This window comes from Leiobunum rupestre, chromosome 4 (assembly GCF_980474605.1).
Source record: "Leiobunum rupestre chromosome 4, qqLeiRupe1.1.hap1, whole genome shotgun sequence".
NCBI classification, from domain to species: Eukaryota; Metazoa; Arthropoda; class Arachnida; order Opiliones; family Sclerosomatidae; genus Leiobunum; species Leiobunum rupestre.
Window position 1 is genome coordinate 68400929 of NC_143387.1, and position 11895 is coordinate 68412823.

General features: G+C 34.0%; 2 protein-coding genes across 2 annotated transcripts; both read right to left on the reverse strand.

Moving 5' to 3' along the window:
* Nucleotides 1–3335: 3335 nt before the first annotated feature.
* Nucleotides 3336–8983, reverse strand: LOC149948833 (uncharacterized). The gene is made up of 7 exons (XM_090173984.1): nucleotides 6888–8983; nucleotides 6704–6822; nucleotides 6426–6636; nucleotides 6176–6358; nucleotides 4147–4655; nucleotides 3961–4073; nucleotides 3336–3520 (listed from the first exon to the last, which is right to left on the reverse strand). The coding sequence occupies exons 1-7, from the start codon at nucleotides 8975–8977 to the stop codon at nucleotides 3428–3430; spliced, it is 3318 nt and encodes a 1105-aa protein (XP_090030110.1). The 5' UTR covers nucleotides 8978–8983; the 3' UTR covers nucleotides 3336–3427.
* A 43-nt stretch (nucleotides 8984–9026) lies between these two features.
* On the reverse strand, nucleotides 9027–10595 carry LOC149948834 (uncharacterized). Its single transcript, XM_090171162.1, has 3 exons — nucleotides 10452–10595; nucleotides 9108–10286; nucleotides 9027–9048 (listed from the first exon to the last, which is right to left on the reverse strand). Exons 1-3 carry the CDS (start codon nucleotides 10532–10534, stop codon nucleotides 9027–9029), a joined length of 1284 nt encoding a protein of 427 aa, XP_090027288.1. The 5' UTR covers nucleotides 10535–10595.
* Nucleotides 10596–11895: the final 1300 nt, after the last annotated feature.

The following is an 11895-nucleotide window of genomic DNA, read 5'->3' on the forward strand; positions in this document are numbered from 1 at the left end:
TCCGTACCCTTAAAAACTACTATTCGAAGTTATGGGAATGCGAAGTTATGGGAATTTTGTATTCGGGGTTTTGGTTCGAAGATATGAGAATTCTACGTAATGGGAATTCGGAGATATGGGAATTTATGGAAATTTTGTATTCGGGGTTGTGGTTTCCGAAATTATGAGTCGTTCCCGAAAATACCAACAACTTCAAGGAAAACCTTAATTTATTAGAGAATTATATGAGGCTGAGCTACCACAAAGGAAAGCCAATTTCGCCTTTGAGATGTAAATGGTCAAGTTTTAATAGCGACGCTAGCGCTTTCTACTCGCCTTGAGGAAAAACTCCCATCAATTGTTATATATTTTAATGATAAGGGCTTTTAGGAAACAAAATTGGGACTCGGACAGTAGACATAGCGCCAACTCATTTTTCCCACTCATAAAATGATTTTAGTAGTGCTACTAGCCACTTTTCAAGAAATTGCTTGCTTTTTCTATCTGAGCGCTCGAGATCGACCCGATCAACTTTTCAAGTTTCATTTGCGTACTCGGATCAATTTTCATGTGTTCTACCACGGCCAACTTTTATTTCTCGCGCATCTCTCGCGCTACAGCGGCCATCTCATTCGTTGACGTTTCTGGGTTAACCTATGAGCAAAAGATGTGTATGACGTCAGCGCCCCTAGCGGATTATTTTTTTTTAGTATAGTTTTTACATTGAAGACAATATAACCACCGAGCGTGGCGCTGACCTCCTACACATTATAGTACAATTTATAGGGGGAAAATCCTTGCTCGCGGAATTTCGACGAATGTGTTGGCCGTAGTAGCGCGAAAAGCGCGTGATCAAAGTTGGCCGTGGTTCTACTTAACGCTATCGAGCGCTCCGGTCTGCCGATTCACGGCCAACTTAGATCCACTGCTACTCGCACTAGAAGGCCCCCCAGCTTTATTTTCCTCCCATGTTAACGACCGTATGAGGAAAAGCCGATTTACGTGGGAAAATTCCGCTTGGCGCGCTAGGAACCGGGACAACCCTTCTAATGTTATCCTACGGGGAAAATTTTTCGAAACAGTCCCACTTTTAGGAACCTTTTCCCTTATCTTTGCAATATTGTTCAACGCTGAGATTTTAATATGATTTGAAGTAAGGTTTTAGCTTTATTTTAAGACTATGTTTGTAATTTTCCGATCTTTTGTTCGCGTACAATCTTCTTTTAAAATCGACCAAAATTTTAAGGCGAGGAATTGACTCCGTATCGAAAATAAGCCTCGGCGTCATCTTGCGCGGCGCGAGATTAAAAAATGTAAAGCTAAGAACACAAAATAAAATATCTCAGATTATCTGATAATACAACTTGGGTTCTATTTTTTACTTAAGTTAATATTTTATTACTTAAATTTTAACGTTTTATTATTATTAAACTGTTCAAAACATTATTTCAAATGGTTAAAGTTTGCTGTCTCTGATACAACCTAAGCTAATACAGTGTTTTGTATTAATTTGTGATTGTAACAATCAACAACACACTGAGAAATTGGATAAAACTATTATGAATCGCTTAGTTCCTCCTCTTCTGGACCATTTGATACACAATATTTCTCAAAATTTTGAAAAAGTTAAACACCTACAATACAAACCAGTTAGTCGAAAAGTTTTGAAACTTTAAATTTTATCTAAAACAATTTTATATTTCACGTGAAATTTGTTACAATAAATTAGATTCAATTTGTAAAACTATGAAATTTAATATAAGACAAGTTTTTAAAATTTAATACAGTTTGAATTTATGTTTAGTTTTCAATCAGGCGCGCAAGATGACGCCGAGGCTTATTTTCGATACGGAGTCAATTCCTCGCCTTAAAATTTTGGTCGATTTTAAAAGAAGATTGTACGCGAACCAAAGATCGGAAAATTACAAACATAGTCTTAAAATAAAGCTAAAACCTTACTTCAAATCATATTAAAATCTCAGCGTTGAACAATATTGCAAAGATAAGGGAAAAGGTTCCTAAAAGTGGGACTGTTTCGAAAAATTTTCCCCGTAGGATAACATTAGAAGGGTTGTCCCGGTTCCTAGCGCGCCAAGCGGAATTTTCCCGCGTAAATCGGCTTTTCCTCATACGGTCGTTAACATGGGAGGAAAATAAAGCTGGGAGGCCTTCTAGTGCGAGTAGCAGTGGATCTAAGTTGGCCGTGGCCGATTTCACCAACTCAACAGATCGAGATCGCTCTTGCCACTTGGAGCAAGGTTTTATGTATTTCAACGCGCTTGGTAAACTCAGTAATTTTTTTCGCTTGTTCCTTTTCAACTCTATGATTAAACACAGGAATTTTCGAAACATGTTCCATTTCTCTGTCGATTGGAGTGAGATCAATAGGCGCTTAAATAAAACGTCTTCAAGGAAATCGCCAAAAAGTAACATTTCCTAGAGCCAGGTCCGGCAAAAGTAAACTACAGCAACCTCATCTTGTTTTATAATTATTTTCGGCGGATACGATAGAATTTGACGCGGAGATTACGATGGTATTTTTTTAGGGCCGCAAATGAAGATTTAATGTTTTAATTTAATGGTAAAGTTTTTGCAAGTTCCTAGATTTTGGGTTGAAATTCTTTTTGTCGTGTGTTCGCCGACACCGTACTATTTTAAAAACACCTTGAAATTTCCCAAAATTAAGAAAACTTGTAATTTATTTAACAAACTACTGGAATACCACGTGGAAATTTTTTTATCTCCCAAACTACCGGAATACCACGTGGAAATTATTAGGACTGAAAAACACGTGGTGTCGGCGAACACACGACGAAAATAATAACAACAAAAAACGTTAAAATACCCAGTTAAATTTTTTCAATTAAATTAAAAAAATAAATAATCATTTGCGGCCAAAATAAAAAATACACACGCTATCAACGTGACAAGGTCTATACCACGACGAAAATAATAACAACAAAAACGTGAAAATATCTAAAAATGTTAAATTTTTTAAATTTAATTAAAAAGTTAAATAATCATTTGCGGCCAAAATAAAAAATACCCATGGTATTTACGTGACAAGGTCTATCACACGACGAAAATAATAACAACAAAAACCGTGAAAATACCCAAAAATGATCAATTTTCAATATTAAATAAAAAAATTAAATAATCATTTGCGGCCAAATTAAAGTTACCCACGCTATCTACGTGACAAGGTCTATCAGGCGCAAACAAAATAACAATTAAAATCAATGAGGTTTCTGTAGTTAACTTCACCCCCAGGACCTGCTGAATTGGCTGAACTTGGCTCTCAACGCCATCTAGGTATTGTATTGAGAAACTACTAATTTCAGTTACAAAACTTTACTTTTAATAAAAATTTTATAAAATCTTTAAAAAACAGTTAATAACAATCTTTAGCATGTTAACTTTATGTACATGTATACGCAGATTGCTTGTTTCACTCCAACATTTTCAAACTTTTAAATAAGCCGAAACACTTTTTGAAAACAGAGTGATTAGTGACTTCTGGTGGTAGTGAAGAAGGATTTTCCTAAAAAAAACATAAGAAAAAATTTAAAATCAGATAAATGTATTATATTATTTTAAAGGGGCTTTAAACTTCATTTACATAGATGAAACATTATACTTCCAGTTATTGAGAACAGGCTAATAGTTCATATATTTTTGTTGATGAGGATAAATGAGTCACAACAAGTTATTGGTATCAAATTTCTAAATGATTATTTTCCTAAACTGAGGATGTTGATATAATAATCAGTGTAATTTAACGATTATTTTATTTTTACTTTGCTAGCTAATTTAAATTAAAAGTTTAAAACTGAAAAGGAGATTCCTTTCCAATATTAACTGGAAGTTACACACATGTACCAATTTTAGTTAGTGGCATATGTGTTGATAATTGTTTTGCATGTCAACGAGATTTATAACCCATTTCAAACAGAAATAAAACAAGCAAATTGCTATACTAACGATTATGAAGTCAACAAAATAGGCTAGTTTCACAAAAGCAAAGCTATCCGATTTTGGTAAGATAACGCTAATATTAGCGAGAGCATGTTGGTATATTGGGCAATGAAGTTGTGCTAAAAATTAAACATAAAATTAGCAAAGAATTTATAAAAAATGAAATAGAATTTAAAAGCCAGAACTTAATACCTTTAACGGCGAATTTATAATCAAATATTAAATGAGAAAGTAGTAAAAGATGTTCCAAAGCATTTTGGACTGTTTCCTCAAAAATGGAGTAAATAAAACTTTCAATGACTGAGTCCATGTTTACGAGATACACATTAGAGTTATTTTGTTCCACTCCGAACCTTTTAACAAGCAAATCTAAACACAAGAAGTACCGCACGAGACGCATGTTGTACATTAGATTTAAGAACAATTCTTTGCCCTCAACGCTTTTTAACTTTGCATAATACACCAATAACTCGTGGGCTAAAAGGCGGTTTGTGTTAAAATAATCTGACTTGCAAATTAAGGCTATTTTTAACAATGCCTCTATAGACTCAATGAGTAAAACTTCATCTTCTATCAGCAAAGAGTCTTCTTTATCACTAATTAATTTCAGAGTTTCTCCATACCAACAGATAATGCTCGTTAATTTTATATTACGACTGTTGAAGAATTTTGATATAAATGTGCCATGAAGAGTGTTTTTACTGAAAAACAAAAAGATATATTAATTAATCATAGTATTCATCCATCATAAGTAACGTAGTAAACATAAGTATGACATCTTTATTTTCAAAACATTAAACAATGCTGAAGAGATAAAAAAGACCAACATTTGGGGAAACTAAAATGTATTTATTTAATTAAAACCGATACGCGGTACTTCGGCTGATAGGCCTATAAGGCGAAGTTACAATTTAAGTCCTTGAAGGCCTATTAGCCGTTTTACCGCGTATTGGTTTTAAACAAATAAATTGATTTTAGTTTCCCCAAAAGGTTTTTGGTCTTTTTATATCTCTTCAGCATTGTTTAATGTTATCTTTACATAGAAAAAACAGTGGTTCTCGTATTTTCTTAACTTTCAAAAGATTTTAACCTCTCTCTACACTGTGGCTATTCTGTAAAAAATAATGGTAACCACAACCTGCCAATTTGAATGATTAGGAGTCACGTCGTTAAACATATTTTGATTTAAATGGTGAAACTAAGAATATATTCACTCGCACTATAGTATGGATAAGCTCCATAACCTCTCCACTAATTCAACACAATTTGAATATTAGTTAAACTCGTTAATTATTTCCAATTAGTTAATGATTTTGAGCTCGTTAAGGGCTTGAAGCCTAGAAAAGGGGTTAACTTAAAACTCGTAAGCTCGCTATATTTTTCAAATTCAAACTCAACTAGAAAAAATTTTGAAACTCTAACTCGACTCGGTAGGTAAAATCTGAAACTCTCACACCCCTAGCAACTAGAACAGTTTCATGAAGAATTAAACAGTATAAATTCTCCAAGAATGTCAGTGTGAGAATGAATCAGGGTTTCACAAATCTATTTTCAGAGTGGGTATCTTCCAACGCAGTGGATTCTTAGGGATGATAGACAGTCAATTAATTTGGAAATACGAATTACATCATATATTCAATGTAGATTAAGCATTTGCAGCGTTGGAGCTTTAGACACATTACAAATTTAAACATACTATTTTAGTATTTCTGGCTCCCCCCTTTTCGGCTTTCCGTTGCTATATGCAACGCGTTTTGAAATTTTTAATGTTTAGGCTTAGTTTCTCTATTCGGTGCTATAGTCGCCAGCCAGATTTCCCGCACGGTACTGATGAGTTCCAAATAGAACGAAACCGGTCTACCGTTGGAATTTCTGGCTATTTTATTTATTTTTAATTTAGATTATTACTCGAAGATCTATTTGATCCGAGTTTCGCGTTTTTTGCTCGAAGACCTATTGGTACGAGTTATTAGTAAGTTTTTTTAATTTCTTAAAATTTGTTTAGGATTTAGCTATATTATCCCTTTTAATTATGGACTAATCTACTTTTTCGCGTATTTTATCATCCTTCTCACAGTCCATAGGTGGTTTCTTCTAACTTAACTTATTATAATCGTTGACAGAGCGATTACAGTAGAAAAATTATTATTTGGAGGATACGATGTGTCATACTTATATCTATTACTTTACTTATAATTAATAAAACTGTGCTTATAATTACTTATGTATGATGAAATGTCTTTGAACATTTATTGCCAAAACGGATATTAAGTATTTCAGTACCAATGTTGATTGGTATTTGAAGCATTCCTTAACTGACAAGAGCTTGATGAAAGATGTGATGTCATTCGAAATTCTGGACCAAATATCCATCTTTTGGTTTAAGTTTTTAGGTGATTCTATCCTATTAACAAAAGAAAAAATTTTTAAATTTTTGTTAGGAAAATAAATTTTAAACCAAAAACTAAAACCTAAGTGATTCCATTAAGGCGTTGAATATTCCCTGAGCTGTAGCTTCCTCAGATATCTCTATAAAACTGACTAGTAGAGGAATCAACTCCATAGGAATAACAGAGCCCCGAACTGCCTGCAGGGCTGTTAAAAGATGGAAAGTCACACCGTGATCCACCAATTTGTCCTTGGACATGCTCTCCATGAAGTCTTCTGACGTACTTTCTATTACTGTTAAAATAAAAAATCTGATTAAAGACAGCAAATCAACAAAGTAAAGTAAATTCTAAATTTTTACTGCTATAAAATGATGAAAGTTGTACAGAAATTCTCTTGAGTTCTTTAGAATTTACATTGAACGGTTCGCACAAATCACTATATTCCAGACCCAAATTTAAGGTATATTTGCGGTTCACCCTGTTTACAAAAAAATATATTAAAATTTTGGGTTTTATTATTCTAAATTATTAATAATGCATTACCTCTTATCACACAAGCCTTCCACGGTCATCAAAAGGACATTTCTATAGTCATTAACATCACAGGGGTTTTTGCAACTATATGCTCTATCTACCACGATGGTTAAATCAGGCCCACCAACGAGTTCTGTATTAGAGTAACATGTGACATTTTGATTTGTATTTACAACGCTGCATTGTTCGAACGTTGGTAAAGTAGACGAGGGTTCTGTGGCATCAGGTAAAGCTTCAAAGTGGCACTTTGATATAGCTTTGAATGGTGCCACAATTTTGCTATGAGAAAGTTCCTTTGCAATATTCGGCTTAATTTGACAGGATTCATCACTATTGATATCAGGTAAACTATCCAAACTACACTCCCAAAAATGTTCAGCTTTAAGTTCTTCCTTTATTTTCGACGAAGTTACTGACTGTTTATTAAATTTGAGGGAATTGTTAGATTTTTCAGGTACAAAAACAATCTTCTTTTCAACATGATCAGAAAAATTCATTATTTTATCAGAATCATCATGGATGTCAGGTAGAGAATCAAGGCTGTTTTCAGATGGTAAATGGAACCTATTTTCATTCGTAAGTTCATTCTTTATAGAAAATGTTGCTTTTGATGAAAAATTTTCATTTATATCAGGCAAAGCAGAAAAGCTGTCTTCTGAATGACATAGTGTTGGTTGATTACTAGAACATGGATCTTTCGGTATTTCTTCTTTTTTGGAATAACCAGGTTCTGACAAGGTTTTATTAGAAGATGAAGTAGAATTTTCAATATGGGGTAATCTATGTTTTTTTACAAAAATTTTAAGTGTGGGTTTTGCTATCATTAGCATTTCAATAGAATAAGAATCTTTTTTAATCTTTGTATGCTTTTTCTTCTTATTAGTTTTTCTTTTAGATTTGTGATGACTTAATTCGGGTAATGAACACAGATTTGTTTCGTGGCTTTTGAAACACTCTTCAGTTGTATTTCTTCTTGCTGTTGCAGGTATTTCATCGAAATTAAGGTTTTTATCACCCGAATCTTGTTTTCTGAAAGTTTTTTTGCTACAAATATCTGTTGCGAAATCTACAATTGTGCCCTTTATTTGGAAACTTGTGACCTGATCCTCCAAAGCTTTATCTACTAAGAGTTGTTTCGGTGTTGCCTTGGCTGATGTTTTTTCATGTTCAACTTCTAAACGCTTTCCAAGTGAAACTTCTGGTAAAGAATCCAGACTATGTTCCGATTTGATCAGCGCTGAGTAACTCTTATTACCCAATTTGTTCTCTGTCATTGTGGTTTCAGTTGAAACAAATTTTCCAAGTAAAACCTCTTGCGAAGAATCTAGACTCTCTACTGATTTTAACAGTGTGGGGTACTTCTTATTTTGCAATTCATTCTTCTTCAACTCTGTCAGTGTCGAGCAATCATTAACAAAAGTCCTTGTCGAAGATATTTCAAATAAAACATCTGGTAAAGAATCTAGGCTGCCTTCAGACTGGTAGGTCTTACTAAAACTCATTTGAGTTTCATTGCACATTGTTGAGCTTTTGTAATTAGAATACTGCTTTTTCGAATATGGTTCTCTCGAAGGGTTTTTGAGGGAAATATTATTATTATTATCCACAATGTCTTCAAATTGGAATGGTGTGTGCTGACTTTTTAAATCTTTTTCAATTACTAGTTCTTCATTTATGGCCAGAGTTACTTTAGCTAAAGGTTTTTCAAGCATAATCTTTAAAGAGTAGTCAAGAGACTCAAGACTGTCTTCTATCCGAGCTGGTGTAGGGCAATGTTCTTTCTTATTTATGCCCAACCCTGTTCTTGAAACTATAAATGGCCCAGATGTTGATAATATGAAAGGTGATTTGGTTGTAAGTTCCTCCAACAAAACCTCAGGCACAGATTTCTCCATGTTATCTTTGAAGCAAACTATAGCACCGGATAGGCAATCTTCTTTCTTCCCACAATAATTCAAATCCAATTTCCTAGTGGTGCCATTACTTGAGACTGGTGGTAAGTCATATAACACTTCAGACAAAGAATTCACAATATCTTCAAAGCTTAATTTTGCATCAGATAGATAATCTTCTTCCTTTCCACAAGAATTCAAATCCATTTTTTTAGTGGTGTCATTACAAGAGACTAGTGGTAAGTCATCTAACACCTCAGACAAAGAATCCATGATATCTTGAAAGCTTAATTTGGCATCAGATATTAGATCTTTCTTTCCATAAGAATGCGGATGCATTTTTTTAGTGCTGTCACTATCAAAGACAGGTGGTAAGTCATCTAAAACCTCAGGTAAAGAATCCACAGGATTTTTAAAGCGTACTGTTGCATCAGATATGGAATCTTCCGTCGGTCCAAAAGGACTCAAATCCATTTTTGCGTTGTCATCATCAGAGACTGGTTGCAAGTCATCAAAACTAGAGTCTTCTGAGCATCTGGACTCAAATGAAGATAAGGCGAGACATTTTACCTCCTCACTGGTGCTCAAATACATTTTTCCACTTGCGTCTTCAACAGAGACCTGTGGTATGTCATCTAAGCTCAAGTATTCATAGCAAGAGTCATCAACAAACTCATGTTTGGACACAAGCTCATTTTCACCAGACAAATCCATTCCTGAATCTTCTTTGAAGTTGTCAATATCTGGGATAACAGAAAGATCAACATCTGAAATAACTGAAGAAAGTGCCACTCCTTGTACAGGATCAAATTCCAGTTTCATCTTTTTGGCGGGAGGTGGTTCAGCTTTCTGGGTCAAATTAAATTCCACAAAAGAGTCTGTGTCACTGAGGTCATCGTAATTATTGTTCAAAGGCACTTCAAAGTTGGGCCATAGTGTATTATTTTGGTTATCAGAGGGTTCAGATTTGACTTTCAGAACATCAATGGTCTCTTCTTTAAATATGGAAACAAAACTTTGGTTTGACTCTTTAAAAAAGGGTTCTTTCTTTATATTAAAACATTCAAATTGAGTTTCTTCATCTATGGTTCCAATATTTGCATTGCACTTCACACTTTTTGAATTTAATTCATTCGTCATATATTGAGCATCGACTATCAATTTCTTTTTCGGTGGAGCTGAAAAACACTTTTCTTTCTTAACATTGCAGTTATCGGAGGAATCGTCATCCCAAATAACAATTTCTTTTATCTTGAGCTTCTTTTTCTTTGGGGTCTTTTCTTTGAAAATTTCCAACTCTCCAGTATCAAGATTAGGAAGCGAATTGATAAAGGACAAATCAGATTCAACACTACTAAAAGAACTGTTACTTAAACAAGATGTTATTTTTGTTTGCGGAGAACTCTTGAGATTTAACGTTTTTTTTTGTTTTGGTTTCACTTTAGCTTTGGCAGTGGTTTTTCTCTGTTTAACATTTTTTACACCACTCTTCTGTTGAGATAAAATGTTGAAAACCCTGGAAAAAAATGATTTATTTTTATTTTATTAAATTAATCAGTCAAAACATCGACGTTTAGTAAATGATGTAAGTAGGTAATTGATGGGTTTTAAAATTCATTTTCCATGTGAAAATACCTTAACATATTAAGCCTTGGAAATGGACAGTTAATACTATACTTACTCATTATACAGTTCCAAATTAACCACCCCGTCTGGTTCATCATCTTCTGAGCTTTCTAAATTAATTCGAGATTTACCAGCCATCTTAACCCATTAACCTAAGTGTTAGTTAACTGAAACATCTAAAATTAGTATTAAAACTTACTACCGCGATTCGTGAACAATGTTATTGATCGCCCAGAGTAATAGTTGAGTGCAAAGACTATATAGCATATATAGTCTTTGGTTGAGTGTTTCGTTCGTAAATAGATGGCGATAGGTGGCCTGTCTTCGAAAAGAAACTCGTCGCTAGGTTACGCTGAAGTTTACGAAAGACGCCGGACGCGATTTTCGTACGCATGTTTTGTAGAACAAAACTAGAAATTCAAAGTTTTGGATAAATTTCTGATATTTAATATTTATTAGTATGATTTTGTTGGTTAAACTACGAATCTTTTATTTAAATTAACGTAATATAGTTTCCACAAATTGGACGGTTCGATTTTGACTCTCGACATTCGCGAATATAACTTTTGACAATCCAAGGCCTAAGAGAGACGCTTTCCAAATACCCAAATAATTATGGATGACGGCAGAACGGATTATATATTTTCGGTTACGTCTCTTCTAAGTGGTGTTTCAAAAACCGAACTCTTAAATTTCGTTGCAGAGAATAATAATGAGGTAAATTTTTACATATCGTAATTCCATAATTTCCTTGTGGTATTGGCGCCTCTATTGAGATGACAAATAATAAATCATAATAAATGCAGTGCCGTAATTAGACACGTGCATCAGGTGCCCATGGGCCAGAGGCCCCCAAAAATTAAACGTAATAAAATTAAAATAATAAAATTTTACCCAATTTCCGCCGCTATCTGCTGTGCAGCTCAGATCTCAATATCCGAAAATCTTTTATCGATAGATCGATTAAATCGACTATACATTTGTTTCTATCATTCCTAATAATTTAAGATTTACAATTTGCAGTGTGACTCCAATCATTTTTGATTTAGAAAAATGCATTCGTCCTAATGTAAATATTTTGTGAACGATCTAGGCAAGAATGGGTTTATTATTTTATTTCTACTTCGGGAGTGTGTAATATTGAGTAATATTATACAGATCAGATCTGGAATCGGGATGGACTAGGTGGCCCCGCCAGCGGTAGGCGCAAGTAGGCACGTGCATGCCTACGTTGAAATATTTCGGGCCTACTTTGGCGGCCTCCAAATTTTGAAATGTGCCTGCATGGGCCTCTAATATTTGAAGCAACTACATGCAAATTAATGTATTACACGGTTTTTGTATTAAAAAAAATGATAAACCTTTCAATTATTTTTTAGAAAATACATTAGTTGTTAAAAATTCTCTCTCATGGGGCCACCCCTTCCTTCAAAGTTTTATTTATGTTGGGGATTTGTTGACATCGTTGGAGGGACACCCGCTATGCGCTTCTTAAAATC